We start from the raw sequence: 23,444 nt of genomic DNA on the forward strand, positions 1-23,444 counted from the left end.
TAGATACCAGAAAGGGTGGGATAATTGGCTGAGATGGGGCTTGTATGCAAGATTGTTAATTGAGTAGATACTGAAAATTTCAGTTCTCCATTGATCAACATTTGTTAGATTATTGCCTGGATGAAACAACAAATACTGATCAAATGCATCAATCAATGAGTTTTTCTGTTTAGCTGAGAATATTTATTGAGGAAAAAGATGGCAGCACAATACAATGTTTTATCAAAATCAAGGTATTTATGCCCAATTATGAAAAAATGAGAAAAGCATGGTTTGTACTGTTTTTTTTTTTTTAACCTAATGCAATGGAAGGTAGGAAACAACTTACAGAGGACTCAGCATAAGCCATCAAAGGCAAAATTTAAGCATAATTTAAATCAGACAAAATATAATTCATCAAGTTCAGCCTGTAAATCTAAAAGGTCAGTATAGATACATATCATGTTAACAACTAAGAATTATAGTAAGTAATGACCAGTATTGAAGAGGAAATGTTTGTTTATAATTTAAAATGCAAAGAGTGAAGGAAGCTTAATGGTATGTTATATTTGGATAATCAATATTGTGATAAAAAACAAAGCCATGTTTTTAGAAAGAGGAGATTTTGGCCAAATGGCTTCCTGCAATTGGAATGCAAGCTCTCAATAATACTGCAGTCCAGTATTTTTGGGCTAAGACTTAATGCTTTTATTTGTGAAGTGAGGGCTTGTGATTGTAGTCAGTATGGGCTCCTCTTTGGTAACACAGAAAGACTCTCCTCAGATGCAGAATTCTAGTTTATATTTTGAGGTATTCTGACTGTCCCCAAAATAGTGGGATAACATATAACCCTGATTTGATCTCATATGTAAATCTGTCTTTGGATCATATTCTGTCATTTCTTAAACCGAATAAAATTAGTGCAGTGAAACTTTTTTCTGCCTCTGGAATCACCAGTACATTTTTATTCTGTTACTGCAAATGATAGGGAAAGCCAAAAGGCAAGTTCTTTGCATGGGAGAAAATCTCCCTCTATAAGTAACATACCTTATATCTGAAAGGGTTAAGAGGCCTCTTAAAGTGCTCAATTTATCCAGAGAGGGGACCCCATGACCCTGTTAGGATCTGGCATTGGTCATTTCTTAGGAGGAATGCAATTTAGAACTCTCCTATATTGTTCCACCAGCTGCTTATTGATGATATTGACTTTCAGTTTTAAAAAGTCTTGCTTTGGAAAATTGTTTTTAACAGCTCTCAGCCACTCATGTCCTGTATTTTTATTTTATATCACTTTTCATTTGGGATATTATTAAGTCAAATCCTTGGTAACCATTCTCCACAATCTAATTTATTTTTACCCAAGATCCATTGAATTCAACTCACTGCCTTTTCACAAAAGGTTAACCCAATATTTCATGTTATGTTATACTTTCTACTTATGCTATGTAAAAGAAAAGTTACTGTGATAAGCAGCCAATAAATTGCATTCACAATGTTTATTCTTAAAAGTTATATTACTACGCTGACATAGATAAACATAATCATTTATCACAATATGGATTATGAAAGTAAAAACTAAAATAAATCCACCCATCTTTCTTGCACGTTAGTTATTTTGCTTTAAATGTTGGCCACAATAACTACTTTTAAAAAATGTCACCTTTTTATTTATCAGTTTGAGTTAATGTATGAGATTAGTAGTGGTTCAAGGTTGAATAACTAGACAGACAAAAAACTGCATTTATTTCATAAGGAGAAAATGTTTTCCTTTTTTATGTGTAAAAATGAGGTTTCTATTTTCTAACGTTGGCTCTTGTTAATGGATTGCTCTGGCATTATTTCATCATAAGGAATAAAACTCATAGCTTTATTGTGTGTTTATTGTCCAGAAGACACAGACATCTAAATTGATAGATTGAAGAAATATCATGTGTGTCATACATAGGAATTACTAAAAATAATCTTTATTTATATTGGGCTGTTAAAGGAAGTCCTAGTGATGTTTGAGTGACGACTGTGTATAGCAAAATCCACTGAATGTAGAATTCAGTGGTTATTATTTTTTTTGGTAACAGCTTTATTGAGGTATAATTTATACAGCACACAATTCACCTGTATAAGGTGTAGAATTCAAAGGTTTTTAGTGTATTCATAAAGTTGTGCCACCATCACCAAATCAATTTTCAACACCCTCAAAAGAAACTGTATACCCTTTAGCAGTTACTCTCCATTTTCCTATAATCCCCCAACCCCTGGCAAGCACAATCTACTTTCTGTCTCTATAGGTTTGCCTATTCTGGATGTTTTATATAAATGGAATTAAACAATATGTGATCTTTTGTAATTGACTTCTCTCAGCATAATGTTTACTATGTTTATCTAAGTTGTTTATGAATTTTCCAAATTTCTTTCTGTTATTGATATCTAATTCCATTCCATTGTGGTTGGAGAACTACTTTGTATGAATTTTTTTAAAATTCACTGAAGCTTGTTTTATGCCCTAGCATATGGTCTGTCCTAGAGAGTGTTCACTTAAGAAGAATGTGCATTCTGCCGTTGTTGAGTGGAGTGTTGTACAGATATTTCTTAGGTCTAGTTAGTTGATAGTGTTGTTCAAGTCTTATGTCCCCTTATTGTTCTTCTGTCTTTGGTATAGAATTCTTGGTTGACGTTTTATTTTATTTTAGTACTTTGAAAATCTCATCCCACTATTTTCCGAAATATATTATTCCTGATGAGAAGTCAACCGTTAAACTTATTGGAGTTCCTTGCAAATGATGAGTCATTTTTCTCTTGCTATCAAGATTTCCTCTTTGGTGTTGACTTTTAGCATTTTTACTAATGTGTCTATGTGTGTTTCTCTTCGCATTTATCCTACTTCACATTTGTTGAGTTTCTTGGATTTATAGTTTAAGATTTTTTCTGTCTCTTTTTTTTAAAATCAAATTTGGGAAGTTTTCAGCTATTATGTCTTCATATATTTTTTTTTCCTCCTTTCTCTCCTCACCTTGTGATATTCCCATTACAATATTTTGGTGTCCTTGATGATGTGCTACATATCAAGGGTCTGTTAATTTTTTTTCATTCTTTTTTGTCGCTGTTTTTCTGCTTACATAATCCTTCTTGCGATCTCTTTAAGTTTGCTGATTCTTTCTTCTGCTAGTTCAGATCTACTTTTGAGCCCCTCTAGTGAATTTTTCAATTCGGTTATTGTTGTTTTCAGCTCCAGAATGTCCATTTGGTTCTTTTTTATAATAATTTATATCGCTCTATGAATATTCTCTATGTGACAAGATATTGTCATCATACCTTCCTCACAATGGCTGCTTTGGTGTTTTTGTTAAATCTGACAACTGGGCCCTCAGAAAGACAGTTTCTGTTGTCTGCTTTTTTCTTGTATGGATCACACAATCCTATTCCTTTGAATATCTTGCGATTTTTTAAAATTAAAAACTGAACATTTTAAATAACATAGTGTAGCAATTCTGGATACTAATCCCCCTCTCCCACCTCCAGGAATGGGGGCTTGTTGTTCTTTGCTTATTTGTTTAGTGACTTGATGAATTATTTAAGGAAAGTCTGTTTTGCCCACAGTGTGAACCTCTGATGGCACTCTCAGAGGGTGAAGGCTTGGGCATAATAACACAATTATTATGTGCACAGTTATTGGGCACAACCCTGGATGACAGTGGTTTTAGCGGGCCTCTCTATGCCTTGTCCTCTGATTTCTCTGTTAAACTGTCTGCCTGTGTTGCTGTTCCACCCAGCTCTTAGTCTCTACTGATTGCTGGTTGATTTCTCTATTATTTTTGACAATGCCCTGGAATATAAATCGCTCCACAGTGTGATTCAATTAAATTTGGGCTTCTTTGCTGGGAGACTTTTTGAGTTTTTTTGTGACCCCAGGGGAGCTATTCTTAGCTATCTCTTTCTCTGGGTCCCTCTGGTAAACTGTTGGGCTTATAATTTGTTTTATTGCTCTTATGAGGCTACCAGCTTCCTCTTAATTGTTTGCAATCAAAATCTTTATTGTTTTTGAGGGGCCAGCCTGGTGGCATAGCAGTTGGGTTCATGGGCTCTGCTTTGGTGGCCCGGGGTTCGCCAGTTCGGATCCTGGATGTGGACCTGCACACCACTTATCAAGTTATGCTGCGGCAGATGTCCCATATGTAAGGCAGAGGAAGATGGGCACAGATGTTAGCTTGTGGCCAGTCTTCCTCAGCCAAAAGAGGAGGATTGGCGGCAGATATTAGCTCAGGGCTCATCTTCCTCAAAAAAAAACCAAACCAAACTTTATTGTTTTTGAGAATTTGAGCTTCCCCTCATACAAATTAAAATAAAGTCAGTTCCTTTGGGGAGAGCTGTCTGTTCTTATGGCCTGCCTCTTGCTCCGGGAAAAATCTCTGAACCACAGCTCCAGAGCTAGGGTGGTGACAATAGCCTGCTACTCTCAAAGTGACACCCCTGCTTTGTATAAGAGCACGGCACTGGTGTAGGCAGTAGCCCCAGATCTCAGCTTGTTTCTCCTGGTATGCTAACTCCAAACCATAGCAAGCTGAGATGAGGGTGATCAGGTCCCCAGTGTTATAGGTCTGCTGCTCCTGAGGCAGAGCCTCTGCTCTATGAGTGGGGTCTGTGTGGAGCAAAGGAGCTCCTGACTTCTCAGCCGCACTTTCCTGGAGTTTAGTTGCTGCATGGCAGGTAGAGAGGGGAAGGGGATGATAAACGCTGACAGCTCTACCCTCCTTGGGAGATACCACAGCCCTCAACTAGAAGCAGGAGGCAGAGACCCCATGTTCTTCACTGCACTCAAGTGAAGAAGTTTTGTCATGCTGAACTGGGAGAGGGGAGGGTAGAGACAGGTTGTACTTCAAATGCCGTAGACTCCTGCCGTTCTTAACAAGTTTTAGTCGATCTTTCCTGGATAAATGTATCTTCATTTGACCTTCAGACAAATTCGGGAGACTTTAAAGGTTTGTTATTTTTATCAATTATGTTTGTTTTGATGGGTTTGTTGATCTGCGGAGGCCCTCAAGCTACCATTCTGGAAGTGACCCCTAGTGGTTATGTTTTTAAAGGCTTGGATAAGACAGGGCTTTGAAATTAATTGTTTATTGAATTACTCAGGTACTGTTTAGTATTGTTTGTACATGTGGTTAAAAAGATTTTCTTTTCTACGTTATATCTCACAAATTCGCAGTAAAATATAGACCACATCTTTGGATGAATTTGAATATAAGCCCAACATTCAGAAGAACTGAGTTCTAATTCAGTTCCTTCTGCATATTAATTGTGAGATTAACCACACTGACCTTATTTGCTCATCCAAAATATTGAGATAATAGTAGCTTTTTGTAAGTTAGATTAGATAATGTGTGTGAAAGCAATTTGTAAACTCTTAACGTTGTTATTACTGGTTTAAATCAAATCTGGAATGAAGTGCCTCTTTTCTGATCTTATTCTCATCTAAGAATACTAAGTGTAAAATTTGTCTTAAAGAGTCATTTGTTATGGTTTACATCGTATTATCATTTTTTTTAAAGATTTTATTTTTCCTTTTTCTCCCCAAAGCCCCCCAGTACATAGTTGTATATTCTTCGTTGTGGGTCCTTCTAGTTGTGGCATGTGGGATGCTGCCTCAGTGTGGTTTGATGAGCAGTGCCACGTCTGCTCCCAGGATTCGAACCAACCAAACACTGGGCCGCCTGCAGCAGAGCGCGCAAACTTAACCACTCGGCCACGGGGCCAGCCCCTACATCGTATTATCATTAATAAATATTCTTATAATATCGTTTGTTATAGTTTGAATCATATTATCATTAATAAATATTCTTATAAAATCAGCCAGGATATCACTTAGTAAATGATTACTTTAGATAAGTTTATTGTAGAATTATAATAATTGAGGGGAAACATTTTTGGTGTATGCCTAGAAGTATTATAATTTCTTTTATCTATTCATTTATTTTGGTCTTTTTGATAGTTATTTGTGAAGCCCAATAAAGTGTCTTTTTCATATATGAAGAAAATTAAATGACCCATTAATTTGCATAGTATCTAGATTTGGAAATTGATCTGAGAGTTGGTTAAGTCTAGAAGGAATTTCATTCTCAGGGTCTCTGTGAAAATCTTACCCAGTCTCTGCATGAGCAAGTCATGGGCAGAGAATTACTGTCACACATATCCCTGGATTTTGTTTTTGCTGCACTTTAATTGTTAGGGTGTTTATAGTTTAGAAAGCATGCTGTATCATGCATTTCATTTATTGTTTACTGCAGTCTTTTGATCCAAGTGTTGCCACATTTTGCATGTGAGGAAGCTAAAGATCCAAAAGAATAAATGAGGGGCTGGCTCCGTGGCCGAGTGGTTAAGTTTGCCTGCTCCACTTCGGCGGCCCAGGGTTTTGCTGGTTTGGATCCTGGGCACGGACATGGTACCTCTCCTCAGGCCGCGCTGAGGTGGTGTCCTGCTTGCTGCAACTAGAAGGACCCACAACTAAGATATACAACCATGTACTGGGGGGATTTGAGGAGAAAAAGCAGAAAAAAAAAAGAAGATTGGTAACAGTTGTTAGCTCAGGTGCCAATCTTAAAAAAAAAAGAATAATTGATTTAGTCCAGTTTATATGGTCAGTATGGATTAAAACCAAATTCACGATTTTGAAATCATTTATTTCACAGACATGAACATCTGCTACCTAGTTGGTGCTGTATATTAGAGACTCAAAGTTTAAAAGAATGAATCTCTAATCTCTCAACTCGAAGCATTTATGCTTCAGGAGGGAAGAAAGATTTATAAAGCTACAGTTACTGTATGGACTGCTATGTCCTGGTAGAGATGTTTGTGTGGTCCAGAACAAAAAGACAGATCTAGGTTAGTCAGGGGAACCCTCTTGGAGAGGAAGGTTTGAGATGAATGTCCTTTTAAATGACTGCAATGAAGTTGGCTGGTGTGATTTCTAACACAGTCTCAGCTACCACTTATGTATTTATATCTGAATCCAAATCTTCCTCCGTTAATTTTTACAGTCTCAGTTGTGCATTCTCTGCTAATACAAAATAAGTTAAATCCCTCTTCCATGTGAAAGCTCTTCAACTGTTGAAAACCTCTGTCTCATTCTAAGTCTTTTCTCCAGTTTTTTTCTTCAGCTATCACATATTGTTTTTTTAACACGTAAACACTGTTGAAAGATGTTGGGAAAAATTGTTAATTGGAATAAACTGATGCAATTACCACCATGATTCCTTTTCTCTGGTCAAGGTTCATTGTTTTGTTGTTGTATTCCTGTTTCTTACTTTGTTTTTCCTGAAGAATTAATTTTTGCCAAGAATTGTCTGACAAATTCGTAGAAGATATAAGAGGAATTACTCCAGTCCTATTTTGCCCAGTATAACCCTGTTAATGTAAGTTGAGATAACTGTTTGAGGAGCCAGGTCACATTTTGGACATACTTTTAGCTTTTTGTCAGTTCATATCCTTAAGAGTTTTTCTTAATTATTTGGTTTTTTCTAAAAATAATTTGGTCCTTCTTTCTTTATCTGTATGAATGTTTGTTGTATCAGGATTTTCCCACACTGGACTCTCTTTTTAAACCAAGTATAGAATTTCTCACTTACTTTTTTTTGACACCATCTTGATAATTTTGAGTCATTCTTCTAATTTGTTTAGATCACATGTAATCTTCTTTTTCTGCCACATTGTCATGAGAATTTTCTCTGCTAGCTAAGCCTTTCTTCAGGGTGGGAGTGCTGTGTAAAGGAATCTTAAAATAAAATTTTGATTTTTTTTTAAATGCCCACATATTTTCCTATGTTTATACATTGTTTGTACTGTTTTCAGAGTATCCTGGCTTTAAATCCTCGAACACAAACTCATGCAGTTCTGCGTTCCACTTCGGCCAAGAAATTAGACAAGAAACATTGGAAAAGAAATCCTGATAAGAACTGCTTTGTAAGTACCACTGATACATGGTTTCACGCTGGAAATTATCTCATTCTACACATTGTAAGACAAGATTTTACATAGGCTTTGAAATACAATTAAATATGCATAAAGTACAGCTGTGATTTTTTTATATTTTAAATATTTTATATTTGAATAATCTTGAAAGTGTGTTTAATTTTACTGCTTTGAAAAATCTGTTGCAATGCCTAAAAATCATATACATTTAGTTTGATGCCAACATTTTTCTTAAAAATCTATGAAGTTTCTCTTAGATTTGTTTTATGTAGTGACATAATGATACAGAACAGTTTCCATATTACGGATATATTTCAGCTGAAGAAGGGTACGCTGGTATATACATACTGTTTGAAAATGCACTTTTGGGGAACATATGAACATTAGATGTTTAGTGTGAATATCTCATATTTCCAGGTGAGGTGCAGAAGCAAAACACTGTTTCTCTGAGTTTACTGTTTGCTAGAACCTTATTTAACGGGCCCTATGAGGTGATTGCAGAGCTAAGACTCGGAGGCCATAAATTGGAGATGGGGATTTAGTTTAACCTTGAAGGCAATATTTAAAATGCCATCTTAGGGGGTAGAAATCTGTAAATTTAGAAAGCAGTTTCCTTTTTTCCTGATTTCTCAAAATGAATTTCCTCAAATTAATTTTCTCAAATTAATTAATGAGACAATTAATAGTTTTAGCTTATTTAACATTAGCTTTTTTGGTACTTTGTATATAGTGTCTAACATAATGATTTTAGTTTATTTTATGTACTTCATTGTTCCTTCCTACATATGAATTGTTTGAGGATGGGAGTTGAGGGTTTGTGTGCATGTGTGTATGTGTTTATCTGATTGTTTATTTTTCTGTCACTGACCACCCAGCCAAGTTTTTTGAATGAAAAAAAGAAATAGAAATACAGGGAAACCATCTGACTTGAGATGATCACACAGCCACTTAGTAGCAGACTTGAATTTGGAATTCAGTTTTCCTTGCTCCAGTTTTGTGAGGTTTGCATTATACCATGACAATTTTAGTAGAGGTCTCTGGAAGGACATCAGTGTGGCCCAAATTAGATCAAGGAATAGACTGAGTATAAGGCATGACCCTGTATAATGATGTGAACAATTGAAGAGCAATGAAAAAAGAATCATGTAATTTTTGAATTTAGAAAGGCTTTAAAGATTATCAAGTCTAAATTTCTCATTTTAAAGGTGTAAAAACTATGATCCAGATAAATTAGATGACTTCTCTAAGGTCTTAGTTATAGATTATTAAACTATTTATGGTCAGAATTTTACTTAGAAAGAGAGGTTCTCTATTATGATTGTTGTTATTATTTTATGGAAATTTAGCATTTTTATTCCATAATGATATCCTTGAGTGTCTTATTTTATCATATTTTCTATAATCGCAAAGATGCAGTGAGATGGGCTCCTTCCATTAAATATACATTGGTGCAAATTCCTAGAATAGCAATTTGACGATATCTTCGACAATACTCATTAACATCTGTGTTAGTTTGCTGGGGCTGCCATAACCAAGCCCACAGGCTGGTTGGCCTGAAGAACAGAAATTTATTTTCCCACAGTTCTGGAGGCTAGGAGTTTGAGATCGAGGTCTCGGTAGGCTCAGTTTCTTCTGAGGCCTCTGTCTTGTCTTTTAGATGGCTGTCGTTTCTGTTTCTTCACATTGTCTTACGTCTGTGTGTGACTATGTCCAAATTTCTTCTTCTTATAATGATACCCATCATACTAGATTAGGGCCCATCCTAAGAACTCATTTTAACTTAATTACCTCTTTAAAGACTGTCTCCAAATATAATTATATTCTGAGGTCCTGGGGTTAGGACTTCAACATAGGAATTTTGAGAGGACACTGTTCAGCCCATCGTAATACCTTTAAATTATCAAACACTTACACCCAGTAATTCATCTTCTAGTAAACTATCCTAAGAAAACAATTAGGAATGTACGTAAAGAATTCAGTAGAAAGAGGATTATCCCAACATTATTTATTTCGTAGAGAAAAATGAGAGTAAAGATCCACCGAATTCCAACCACTGGGTTGTGCTTAAGTAAATTAGGGCATATTCATTCAGTGGTAAATTGTGCAACTATTAAAATTATTTTGGAAATAATTAAAAATCTAGAAATATACTCACAATCTATATTACTTGGAAAATGCCTGAAACACCACTATATTTAAGAATAATTATGTGTACTTATCCATAACCACATCTTTACACATATCCACAAAGAAAAAAGAAAATATAGCTAAATGTTAATAGTGATTATCTTTGTTTCCTTGTCACTTTTGTACATTTCAAGTTGTCTATAAAGAGCAAGTATTAGTAGAAAAATAAAATGAAAACTTTCAATATATGTTAAAATAATTTTATAAGATTATATTTATTTCTCTGGATGTATACCGTTTTGAAACTGTTTGTGACACACTTGGATTAGCAAAGAGCAGTGAGATTCATTCCCTAAGGGGAAATAAGAAGGTAGGGTTAAAAGTTATCCTCAGTGCAATTAAAGAATGTGGTTCCTTTTTATTATTATAGTCTTGGTGCTGGCATGAAGAATTGAATAAAGCTTTCGCCAAAAGATATTTATGTTTTGGGGCTGGCCCGTGGCCGAGTGGTTAAGTTCGCGCACTCTGCTGCAGGTGGCCCAGTGTTTTGTTGGTTCGAATCCTGGGCGCGGACATGGCACTGCTCATCAAGCCATGCTGAGGCAGTGTCCCACATGCCACAACTAGAAGGACCCACAACAAAGAATATACAACTATGTACTGGGGGGCTTTGGGGAGAAAAAGGAAAAAAATAAAATCTTAAAAAAAAAAAGATTATTTTTTAAAATTTGTAAATTTTCATACTTGTGTTTTATAATCACTCATCTAAATTAAAAAGCCTTATATATAAGACAAACATAAGAGGACTCTGAAAGATGGAGAGAAGGACACAGAACCTGAAGACTGACATGTGTTGAGTTCCCTGGGTTTTCTTTTTTCATCATATATTCCAGCCTTGGAGCTGAAGAAATTGGAAACCCAGAAACGCCAACCAGCACACACACAAACACACACACAAAAGCCACAACAAAAATCTGTTCTCTCCACCTGAAAGACCAGGAAGTGACAGCCTAGCAAGACAGAAAACTTTTAGACAATAACTGCTCTACTCTAGCCATACACAACAAAAAATTGTGGACCCCCATCCCTATGCATTTCGTAAAAGCTGAGTGGGGAGCCTAGACTTCCACTCTGTGATGGGGTAATGAGATGCCCAATACCCCTACTGGGTGAAAGAGTAGGGAGTCAAGACTTTCATCCCCACTAGCCAGCAGCTAACCAAGCCAGCCCACTCCCTCATCTATAATCTGTGCTGTCACTGGAGAGACCGCAGGACTTCCACCTCCATCCAGAAGAGAAGAAAAGAGGGTGGAGCTGAAAAATACTCAAAACAGAAATAATGGCTAAAAACTTCCCAAATTTGGCAAGACACATAAACCTAGCAATTCAGAAACCCAAGTGAAACCCAAAGAGATCCACAGCAAGACATATCATAATTAAACTTCTAAAAATTAAAGACAAATACAATATCTTGAAAGAAGCCTGCCCACTTGCCTCAAGGTAGGGACAACTCCTGTGAGCATTTGGCTCTGGCTAAGACTGGACAGTACCACTGACTGCATCCTTGCTCAGCATTTCCCTCCTTCCTACCCTGCTTTACCCCTACTGTACTGGTTTTTCCTGAAGAGTGCTCACTCCATAAAGCACGTGCACCAGAATCCATGTCTCAAAGTTTGCTTTCAGGGAAAATGAACTTTAAATTGTTAAACAGAGCCAAATCTTGGCCTATATCAGCAGCTCTCGGTACAGCCACTCACTCTCTCCTTCCTGAAATATATTGTCCACTTGGCTTCCAGGACACCAGACTCCTTGGATTTCTCTTTTCCTCATTGGCATCTCCTTCTTGGCCTCTTTATTGGTTATTCCTCATCTTCTCACCCCTAAATATTAGAGTGCCCAGGTGGTCTCATTGGTGATCTCATTCCGTCTCCTTACTCTAAATGCCATCTATGGACTGATGACTCCTATATTTATATCTCTAGTCTGGAGCACTTTCTTTGATTCTAGACGTCTACAACCAAGTGCCTCCTGAATACCACCACTTAGATGTCTAATAGGCATCTCAGACTTAACATGTGGAAAATCCAAATTATGATCTTGCCTCCAAAACCTGTTCTTCCTGGAGTCATCTCCATTCATTCTTTCATTTATAGCAAAATATTAGAGTCCACAATTTGCTTATTTCTCTCACCTCCCGTAACTAATTAGAAAATCCTTTGACTTTGCTTTCAGATATGCATACCCAGAATCTGATTACCTCTCACCACCTCTACCACTATCAACCTTTCTAAGCCATCACCATTATGTGTCATCTGAATTGTTTCGGTAGCCTTGAAGTGGGTTTCCATGTTTCTGCCCTTTCCTCGTAGAGTCTCTTCTTAATAATACACCCAAGTAATCCTTTTAAAATTCTTGTGCTTAGAGTCTTTCAGTGGTTTTCCAGCTTACTTGGAGTTGGCAGTGTTCTTTGTACAGTTAGCCCTCAGCAAGCCCTTCTCTGGCCACCCTATTTAAAACTCTAACCTGCATCCCTACGTAGCTCTCCTTAGACTTCTCTGCTTGATTTTTCTTGATAGCACTCAACACTGATATACTGGTTTATTTATTTATTTTTTTTTTTTATTTTTTTTTTTAAGATTTTATTTTTTCCTTTTTCTCCCCAAAGCCCCCCTGGTACATAGTTGTATATTCTTGGTTGTGGGTCCTTCTAGTTGTGGTATGTGGGACGCCGCCTCAGTGTGGTTTGATGAGCAGTGTCATGTCCGCGCCCAGGATTTGAACCAACGAAAAACTGGGCCGCCTGCAGCGGAGCGCGCGAACTTAACCACTCGGCTACGGGGCCAGCCCCACTGATATACTGTTTTTCACTTGCTAATGTATTTATTATCTGTCTTTTTCCACTAGAATATAAAGTTCAGGAGGGCAGGGATTTTGCGTGTTGTTCATCATTCATTTTGTTTCATATGCTGAAGATAGCTTCTAGAGCAGTTGGTTCTCACTAAGTGTATGTTGAAAGAATGCATGAATGAATATGACCCTTCTTTTACATATTCTTTACATACTCAGCATAAGGATTATGTATTTTCTTATATTGTACTATACAAATTCCAGAGTACTTTTGCATTTTGTATTTAACTTTTTACCATGACGCAAATGGACAATTCAGATTTATTTCCTTGTTTTATTGATGAGGAAGACTATGCTGAATATGGTAAATGATTTACATAAGATCATTAAAATTACTTACTGTTGCAGTCAGGTATAGAATTCTGGGCATCTGAATCCAGTGTGTCCTTTCCAGTATATCAGCTGGCCTCCTTAGAAAAGACAAATAAGATTATAAGAAATCAGATATGTCAAAGTTAAGGAAACTGTGAATTTTAATGGCTGTTACATTTGTGACCAGTAATGTTAGATCATTTCTGAAGACAGTGAAAAAGGTACATTTCAACCACTTCCCTTACCACCAAATATAAAGGTTTTTTAAAAAAAATGTTTGTTTGATTTTCTAACTATTTTGCTTTGGCTTTCCAATTTTCTGTTTTAATTTAATTCAGGTAATGACTGACTTACCACTCTTTGCATATCTGCATCATGGTTGTGGGTTGGGGGTTTTTAACAACTCAGAGAAGTTTTTCTTGAGCCACTGTATAGGCCTCTCTCCACTGTATAATCCCCTCTCCGCTGTATACTCTTCTCTCCCTGTCGGCCTTTCTTCCTTCTTTCCACTTTTGTCCTTGAAGCATCTGTATTTCAGGCACTGTATTGGATGCGTCTCAAAGATGAATAAAATCTACAAAATAAAAAGTCTAAAATTATCTGAAAATATGTATAAATTTGGTTTTAATAAATGAATTATAGGCTTCTTAGAAAATAGGCATGTTTGACCTGTAAAAGTGTCCTAAGAATGGCAAGTTTGAAATTTTTTATCCAGGAATTTTTTCTCTTGGCAATTTACTACAATTCTGGGATTAATTGGAAATTCTGAATTCAGTAATGGATTTAAACTGGAAAATGTGTTTATACTGATTAATGAAGCATGAAGCAGTTATTTCCAGTATCTTTTAAGCAGGTGTTCCATAACTGCTGTTTATTTTTGCAATTTTTAAAAATGTTGAACTGTTCTAATTACATAAATATTTTGCATTCATTTTCCATTGGAATTTTTGAAGACCAGAAAATGTTGCAAATCACAAAACTTACCCTAGGTGAAAATAAAAAGAAAATACAATTAAAGACAACCAATTATTAGACGTGTTTTTAAGAATTTTAACTACTTTGTTCTAAACACATGGCACATAGTAGGTACTCATAGTAAAAAAATACAAATAAGAATAAACTGTAGTGTGTATTAAGAGTTTGCTAACTGTGGTTATATTTCTAAGTGCTTTTTGTGAAGTAACTCATTTAAGACTGAGAACCGCTCTATAAGGCAGGTACTATATTTTATCTCCATTCATAGATGAGGGAACTGAGGCACAGGGAAGCTTAAGAAACCTGTCCCAAGTTCCACAACTAAATGGTGGATCTAGAGGTTGAACACATGCAATTTGGCACTGGAGCTTTTAAAGTAGAAATTTTTGAATAATTAGATAGAGATAACTCACTGACTCTTTTCCTTGTAGACAGTGAAAATGACTAAGTAATATATAGGTTTTGATAAATCAATTTTTTCTCTGTGTGAGCTTCACAATCTCAGGTACTACTTTGTTTCTGCGTTTATTGCGTGTTACAATGGGCCAGGTGTTATGCCACTTATCACACTGGAATAAAGATAAATATGACACAGGCGTTGCTAAGAAGTTCTCACATTCTTATGAAAAAGACAGAAAGGTCGGTAAATGATAATACTACTCTTTCAAAGGAAGAACCCTCAAGGACTTTTAATTATTGATGTGTGTCATTCAGATTAGCTTTTAGCTGAACCAGTCTAACTTTTAGTGTGGAAGATGGTTTTAACAAGGAAGGTGGGAGGCAGGGACTGGGACTGGTGTAGAAGGTTGAAAGACAAATGAGGAAGACCAGGGGCAGTGGGTATGTAGGAGAGAGGATAAGCTTGAATATATTTATGAGATGTCTTTGTTTGGACTTCTGAAACAAAAATATTATAGATTGGATGTCTTAAACAACAAACATTTATCACAGTTCTGGAGGCTAGGAAGTCTAAGATCAAGGCACTGGCAGATTCAGTATCTGGTGAAGGCCCACTTCCTGGTTCATAGCTGGCTGTCTTCTTGCTATGTCCTCACATGGCAGAAGGGAATTCACTGGAGCCTCTTTTATAAGGACACTACTAATCCTATTCATGAGTGCTCCACCCTCATGACCTAATCACCTCCCAAAGGCCCTATCTACGAATACCATCACATTGGGGATGAGGATTTCAGCATATGAATTTTGGGGGAACACCAACATTCAGTCCTTAACAGAAGGTAAAATAAATAGATAAACTTTGGAGTTGACTTTATGTGGGCATTTAGTTGTTTATAGGATAAATTGTGAAAGATTGGGCATTTAGTTTGGGACCTTTTCAGTTTCTTGTACCGGTGGGACATCCTGTTTAGTTATAAAAATTGTAGCTCGGGGGCCAGCCCTGTGGCTGAGTGATTGGGTTTGCGTGCTCTGCTTTGGCGGCCCAGGGTTTCGCTGGTTTGGATTCTGGGTGTGGACATGGCACCACTCATCACGCCATGCTGAGGCGGCATCCCACATAGCACAATCAGAAGGACCCACGACTAGAATATACACTATGTACTGGGGAGCTTCGGGGAGAAGAAGGAAAAAGAAAAAAGAAGATTGGCAACAGATGTTTGCTCAGGTGCCAATCTTTAAAAAAAAAGTTGTAGCTCAGTGAATGGGTCAGGGTTGGAGATGAAGAGTTTAAATCATCAGAATATATATGGGTAACTAAAAGCCTTTGGGTAGGGTTTCTCAGGAAGTGTGTGTAGAGTAGAAAGAGAGTGCAGGTTAGACCTTTGGACCTTGGACAGGCATTAGTGAAAGGCAAGTGAGACATTGATCTCAGGTGCAAAATGCAAGGGGGTTCCCAAAGCCTCAATAATCGTGATAAAAAAAATATAAAAATGTACATAGGGGCATTCACCTTTTTCCTTTTGCCTCAGGCTCCATGTGGCTCAGCATGACACTGAACAGCAGCATGGCAAGGGCAGGCAGAGATGAGAATTTAGCTTGAGAAGCACTCTGAGGGGTCAGAGGAGAACCACAAGAGCAGAGTGGGAGTGTTCCTACAAGGAAGGAGAAGTCAATGTGTTTTTCCTGTAACACATGATTTCCAATTGTGGTTACTTTTTGTATTTTGGAAATTATCCTTGCAGTTTGCCTTCTCTTCTGGGTCCATTTTTTCTTCAGAAATTTACTTGACTATTAAGGGAAGGAATCTATGTAATGAATAAAGTTATCAGTCAATTAATCTCATTCAGAAAGGGAAGATGGAGTCATTCTTGCTTGGAACCCAGCTACTGGGCTCCATTAAACTTGACAAAGGATGCAGGCCCCGATATTGGTACATATCAAATTCACCATATGGATTCCCATTTTTAAGCTCCAAAGTTAAGTGAACTTTTGACCAGATTTACTGTGAGAAAGCAATCCCTGTTCACTCTACCCTCGCCTCTTCCTAGACCGTATTTTAAAACAACTTCTCAAGCTTGAGCTTGGTTTCCTGATTGCTAACAGTAGTTTTCTTCCAAAAATAGACTCAATGCCTGAAGGAGTTTCTGAAGTAAAAAAATAACCAAAACCAAGACTGTTTGCAACTTAATGCCTTCTTCAGTAGGTGAAAAATAGATTGATTGTGTAGAGAATACGAATATCAGACTAGAAACTCAGGCATGCAGGAAATATAACCTCCTTTATTTTCCTATAACTGAACTTTTCTATTTTGAGCTTCTGTAAGAGTGGAAGCTTAGTCACTGTCACTTTCAGGATTCTTTTTTCCCTGCTTCTGTCCCCAAACCCCCCACTTTATTACTCTGGGCTAACATCTGACTTCCTGGGGATTTGGTGGCAGGTGTTGTGGGTGAGGTGAGCCCAGCTGATTCTTCATGACATTTTTCCACTAATAACCATCATAGTGGGTGTGGAGTCGTCCTTCATTCCCATTCACCAGGCTTCTTCCTGTCCTCCACTTTTCTACTACTTTGAAGTCCCTCTTGAACACGTGGCAATCATTCTAATGTTCCCCTCACACTGTGACTTGGGAAACTTCATGGTCAGTCACCTCTCCCAGGGCTTCATCTGGTTATTGAGTGACAGGTTCCCCATCTCATGATATCCGTGCACCTGGCTAGTTTTTCCCATCTCCCTGTTTCCAGCCTGAGAAGCTGGTCAATGATCCTCTTTCTCTGGGATATACCAGTATTTCTGGGCTCTTTCCTTTCTTTTTAATCCTCATCTTGTCTTTCCATTCTTAAAACATTTCTATAGTCTAGATGGGAGGGTGGGAATAGAGAAGAAAATTTACTTTTTACTCATCACACATTTCCACCTAAATCCACTGTTAGTCACTCAAGTCTTTTCCGTTTCCTTGAAAACGTGCCTTCTGAAATCCCAAGTCTGATAGAAACTCTTCTTATTTCTCTGCTTTCTACAGTTACGTTCTTTCATTCAAGAAATGAAAACCATTGGCCTCACTGCCTAATGTGTAAATTTCTAAGGGGAAGGAGGAGGGATTATAGAAAAAGTATCCCCACCCCGTAAAGTCTGATTTTGAATTTGGATTGAATATAATTAGTTATCTCCCATTTTCCATCCAGCAGGTTCTCAAATAAGTGCTGGTGGGCTGAAGAGAGAGGGCTGGTGAAGTTCCTATTCTGGGAGGAGAGACTATGGAAAGGAGGATGAGGACAGGCAAGGCCGTTGGAACCCCATGTTGGGAAACTGAGACAGGACTTGCAGGACCCTGAGAGTGAGTGCCTCCTGAAGTTTTGTGTCATAGATGCCTCACTAACCTCACCCTACTACTGGCCCTGAAAACACCTCCCAACCAAAGGACTTCCACTGTCCTGGAGGTATTAGCCAGCCTCAGGATCCAGGAGTGTTCCCATGAGTGTTTAAACTTGGGGAGCAACTGCCAAACTGCAGCAGGGACTCAGATGGCTTTGGATGACACAGGTGGCCCCAGAGCTCCTGGCTGGCCGACTGGGCAGGCTTCTGTGGCCGTTACATTAACTTCCCAGTAATGCTACCACACATTAGGCATTACTAGATTTTTTGGAATCATTAATCTGATATGGTTTTACCATTTATATTTTATGCACAATTATCCTGCTACATTTGTTGAGAACATTATAATGAATTAGAAAAATGTTTGTTTTAAAATAAGTCTATATATATATATATTATAGGTATATTTTAAGTGACCTTTGTTGAACAATCTCTTCCATACTTCTAACAAAGATTAGAAGTTATCACTATATAAATTTAGTAATTAGTTTTATGTATATGTGTTAGGATAGACATTAACTAGAAGAAACTAGTTAACCCTTTAAAGAAAATGCAAGTTCAGCAGAGGGAAAAATTTATGGAGGGAAAAATATACTGTGAAATGTGACAACCTAAACATCCTGTTGTCAAGAGGATAAAACTTTAAGTAGAAGAGAGATTCTGAGTTTAAAATCTTCCCTCATGGTCATTTAGACATATAATAGACCTTGTAATTTTGAAATTGGTGTGGGGTCTTTCATTGTTTGAATTCTAACACATAACTAGTATTTATTTTAAAATAGTAACATACTTGTATGGGAAGGCATTTTTAGTAGAAGTTTTAAAGTCTAGTTATGGATTTCAAAGAAGAATTTTGGGTGATCTCACTTTTTTTTAAGAATACAAAGTATATCCTGAATCAGTAATTAAAATATGAAATCAGTGATTGGGTCCCATTGTCTGTATATGAAGTATGAACTCTGAAGAGCATCTCCTGAACATTTTTGGGTCCAGTGGCTGGAAATAAGTTACTTTCCATGGCAGTGAACCCTCTTAAAGAATTAATGTATTGCATCATATTTTTATATATTTTTACAACGTTACCACAGATAAATTATTCAACCTAATTTTAAGGTTTACATGGTATAAATATTTGCTTGAAATCGACATTGTACAGTTTCATTAATTACCAAATATTAGTGATAGATGTAATATGTGCCAGACACAGTGATAAGTGGTGGGGAAAGGGACAAACAGTTTTCTTGCCCTGACAACTTACAATCATTTGCACAGGCATTAAACTCATTCACAATCGAGTGTTGTCAGTACAGCCAATCATGGAAGTTATAGCTGAAGTATGTAACCTGGTCTCAGGATTCAAGGTTGACCTCCCTGAGGAAACAGAATTTAAGTTGAAAATACAGATGAAGGAGGGAAAGAAAGAGGGATTCCACCAGAGTAGAAAATATATACTAGAAAGACTTAAAATGAGGGAGCATATTGAATTTAAGGTATTGAACCAATTTCAGTACTACATGGGTGAAGTGTAGGTGTGAGGGAAAATAGCAAGAGATGAGACAGAAGAGATCAGCAGGGAGCAGTAGAAGTGACAATATCAGTGACATTGATGACGATGATAATTACATTTATTGAAAAGTTCTAAATTCTGGTTATTTCATTAAGAGAAGCGCATGTGATCTCATTGAAAAACCACATTTTGCTACATGCTGTAATTTAGAGTTTTGCCGTATATTACATTCTCTCTTTGAAAGTATGTGGTTTCTTGGTGCTTCATTCCACACATAGAATAGTATTATGAGAGATTTATTCTCCAGGAAGAAATATGTAATAAAATGTTAATTGACTAAAAAGAAGAAAAGTATTAACTCTTGATTTCCTGAGGCTGTTAACAAGAAATCTTTGCTTTAATTATTTATTTCAGACTGATCACAGCTTTCTCCACTTCCATGTGACAGGCAAATTAAACTCGTTTGTAATTGTCAGCTGTCAGCCGTGTTACTGTTATTTTACTCTTTTTTAGTTTGAAATTTTTATGGTGGTTAAATGGTGGCTCTGTTTCTTTTTTTTTTAAACCAAGTTTATTGTTAATTAGAAGGGAGTGTAGTTATTTAGTCAAAGTTTAAGTTGAATTGGAAGAAACTTTCCTCTAAGTAAGGTGTGTTTCAATTAGCTTTATTAGCAAAAGAAAGAAAACTTTTCCTTTAAAGACAGCTTCCTTATCTTTGAGGTTGGGTTTTTATAGAAGACGAAAGTGGAACCAAAAGGGATGACCTGTCAGCAGAATTGTTGGGTGAGAGTGAGCTCCAGAGATAAACTAATTGGGTTCAGTGATTGGTTCTGCCATTTACTAGCTGTGAGACCTTGAGTAAATTCCTTAATCTCTTCCTGCCTCCATTTCTTCTTCTGTAAAATGAAGATAATGATAATATCTACTTGATACAGTTGTGGTTAGGACTAAATAAGTCTATTTGCTTACTATACTTAAAACAGTGCCTGGCGTATATATAGTCTTTTACAAGTGTTGTTGCTTATCATTATCAGCATTGATGGGTATTGATGCTCCCAGGTCTGTTTCTGTTACTACATATGTAGGTCCATCATGACAGTGGAAACAAAACGGAGTAACTAATTATGGAAAGAACATGGAGCGTTAATGAACAGGAAGATATTAAGGATGATAATGGAAAACAGAGCATTTCCTCTATTGCCCAGAAATTTCCTGGCAGCAATTTGTTCTTGTGTGTATGTGTGTGTGTCTGTGTCTGTCTTTGTGACAGAGAGAGAGAGAGACAGAGACAGAGATAAAGACAGAGAGAAACAGAAAGAGAGACATCAGATTTTTTGAGCACTGCCTAAAATATGCATAAGATTGGAATGAATTATCTTCCTGTAAATTTTTTTTGCCACACTTTGCCTTCTCCAAAAAGCTTCAACATGACGCCTTGGTCCTGCCCAATTTTATTACAGTCTACAGCTCTTCGTTGTCATGGGGACCCCACCCTGGCTGATGCTCTCTTGTGTGAGTCCCTGCAGGGTACTAAATGAGAACATGAAATGTGCCCCTTCTTTTAGAACAGCCCGAGAGTGAAATATTTCCTCTCGATATTTGACAGGGAAATTTCTCTTTGGAGAAGTTGTTCGTACAGATTACATATTCGTCCAAGAATATTGAGAAAGGATCCGAAAGATCTGGAACTAAGCTGATTTGATTTGTTTATACAGAAATTCTTTGCATAGTCATAAATATTAAACTGGAATTGTATGATGTATTGTAGGTCAATAAGTACAGTATAATAAAGCAGATGTGTGTTAAGACTATGCCTGTAAAAACAGAATATGTATATTTTAAAAGATATTAATGAAGTACATTACTGTATTTGCAAATAAGAAATATCTTTGCATATGAGAAAATAGAATGCTCTGAACAAAAGAAATCAGCTGAATTGTCTTTAGAGCCTAATGGTATATTTTACCTTTGCAAAACATTTATTTGGTGCTCATAGCAAATAAATATTCGAGTTTTGCTGTTTTCAGAATGGGCATACAATGGCAGCTGTCTTTCTAATCTCTCCCCTATTCAAACACTAATCGGTGGAACCCAGGGTAGACTGCTAGACGCCTGAATAGGTAGACAATGGCAGCAGCGTTTTTAATCACAGTCCTATTCAAGCACTAATCGGAGTGATGATTAAGGGACATTAGAGGGAGCACTTTGACATCTGATCCTTTGAACTGACGTCTGTGCAGGCTGCACTCCACAGAGCTTGCTTGGCCAGACTGATTTCCTTAAATAAAGTGCCGTGATTTCCAATGTAGGAAATATTATATTAGAGCCTATTGAAATGATTAGGAATTGAGGAGCTTTTCTGTTAGTGGGGATTTGGTGTATGCTGTATACTCACAAAACTGAGAACATTAATATTGCATCATTACTCTGAGTATCAGGGACCATAGAGAAATAGTGTGAAAAAGATCCTCCTGTATTTATGCACTTACAATCGAATGTAAATAGAAATGTGGAACTCTGCTGTCATAGTCCTCCATTGTGGAAGTTTAGCAGTTTTAAAATACTTGAATTTTCATGTAACCCAATCAAGATCAACACATCCTAACTGCGTTGCATTTTGTGTTTTCTTTAAACTAGAGTGTTTTCAGTGTTGCCTCTTTGGAGTTGTTTTAATAAAAAAAAAATTTTATTATAACCCTATCTACTTGGTCATGCTTTGATTCAATAGTCTTTAATAAGACAGAATGGAATCTTTTCTTTTTTTTTCCTCTCAGAATTTCTAATATCTATGTAGATTTTGCTAACCTGTTCTCTAGAACATTCCATGTGATTGATCCTGAAAATATTACTGTCTAGTCAACATTTGCAGATTGGATCAGTTGTTAAAATTTCAACATCATCATTTGAAGATGCAGCTCCAAATATCTATAAATCTCTATATCTATTTATCTGTCTATATTTATAATGTGTGTAAAGGAGAAAAAAACACTTTTCCTCTATCCTCTTATGTTCTTTACATGAGACCTGTGAATTAAACTGGCAAAAGTCATTAACAGAAGAAAAAGCATACAAATTTTATTTGATGTGAGTACAGAGGCCTTCATAGAAAAGAAGTGAAGAGCAAAAGAAGCAGTTAGACTCATGGACTTACATACCATTTTAACAAAGGGTGATAAATTGTGGCGAAGTGATAAGACAAATGAAAAGGGTTTTGGACTTCTAGGGGTGGTTAATTTTGGGAAGGTATATATATTGGGGAAACTAATAGAAGATAAAGAGTCATTTTAGTAAGGTTTGTTTGTGCCCCTGGGTGCTATCTTTCTGTCTCTGGTGATGAGGGATGTTCTTCAGGTCCAGGAGAGGGGAGGAGGAGTACTTTTGCAAAGGGAAATTGCTGTCCTGTTTTTAGGCAGATAGGAGGAGGGTCAAGAGCTCTTTTTCTGTTTGCTTTTTCTTAATTTCCTTCAGCTCAAAATAATCTTTATGCTAAAGTATCATAATTTGGGGTAGCATATTCTGATCCCCTTCATATACAGTTCTTAGGATTGAGTTCCCTGTGTTTTTTATATTCCTTAGTTATAGGATTCTTTCCTACAACAGACAAATATTTGTCATAAATTCTTGGATAAATATGACTTTGGTGTGTACTTGGAGAGTATCTGACCCCCCCCAAATCCACAGGTGTGTAAGTGTGGGTCCTTGAAGCTATGTTTGTTACCACCTGACTCTACCCCCAGTTCTGGTGACTTGAATCTGACTGAGAACACTGACCCAAGCCAGGAAAATCAGATTGTCTCCCAGAAATCTGTGACAAGAGATTCTATTTCGTTTTGGGCTGTTTGAGTAGGAAAAAAATGAAACCTGGGTTTTTCGGGGTGGCCGGTTTTTACCTGCCTTGTATATTAAA

The 23,444-nt window shown here is 36.9% G+C and overlaps 1 protein-coding gene across 2 annotated transcripts in view; it reads left to right on the forward strand.

Annotated features, from left to right (window-relative positions):
- The window catches only part of DPYD (dihydropyrimidine dehydrogenase), a 768,719-nt gene that overhangs the window by 31,007 nt on the left and 714,268 nt on the right, over positions 1-23,444 (forward strand). For both annotated transcript variants that reach the window (XM_023641574.2, XM_023641571.2), the window contains exon 2: positions 7,819-7,929. In XM_023641574.2, coding sequence (XP_023497342.2) covers positions 7,819-7,929 — 111 coding nt within the window. The remainder of the gene's footprint in view (positions 1-7,818; positions 7,930-23,444) is intronic.

Source organism: Equus caballus, chromosome 5, assembly GCF_041296265.1.
Source record: "Equus caballus isolate H_3958 breed thoroughbred chromosome 5, TB-T2T, whole genome shotgun sequence".
NCBI lineage: Eukaryota > Metazoa > Chordata > Mammalia > Perissodactyla > Equidae > Equus > Equus caballus.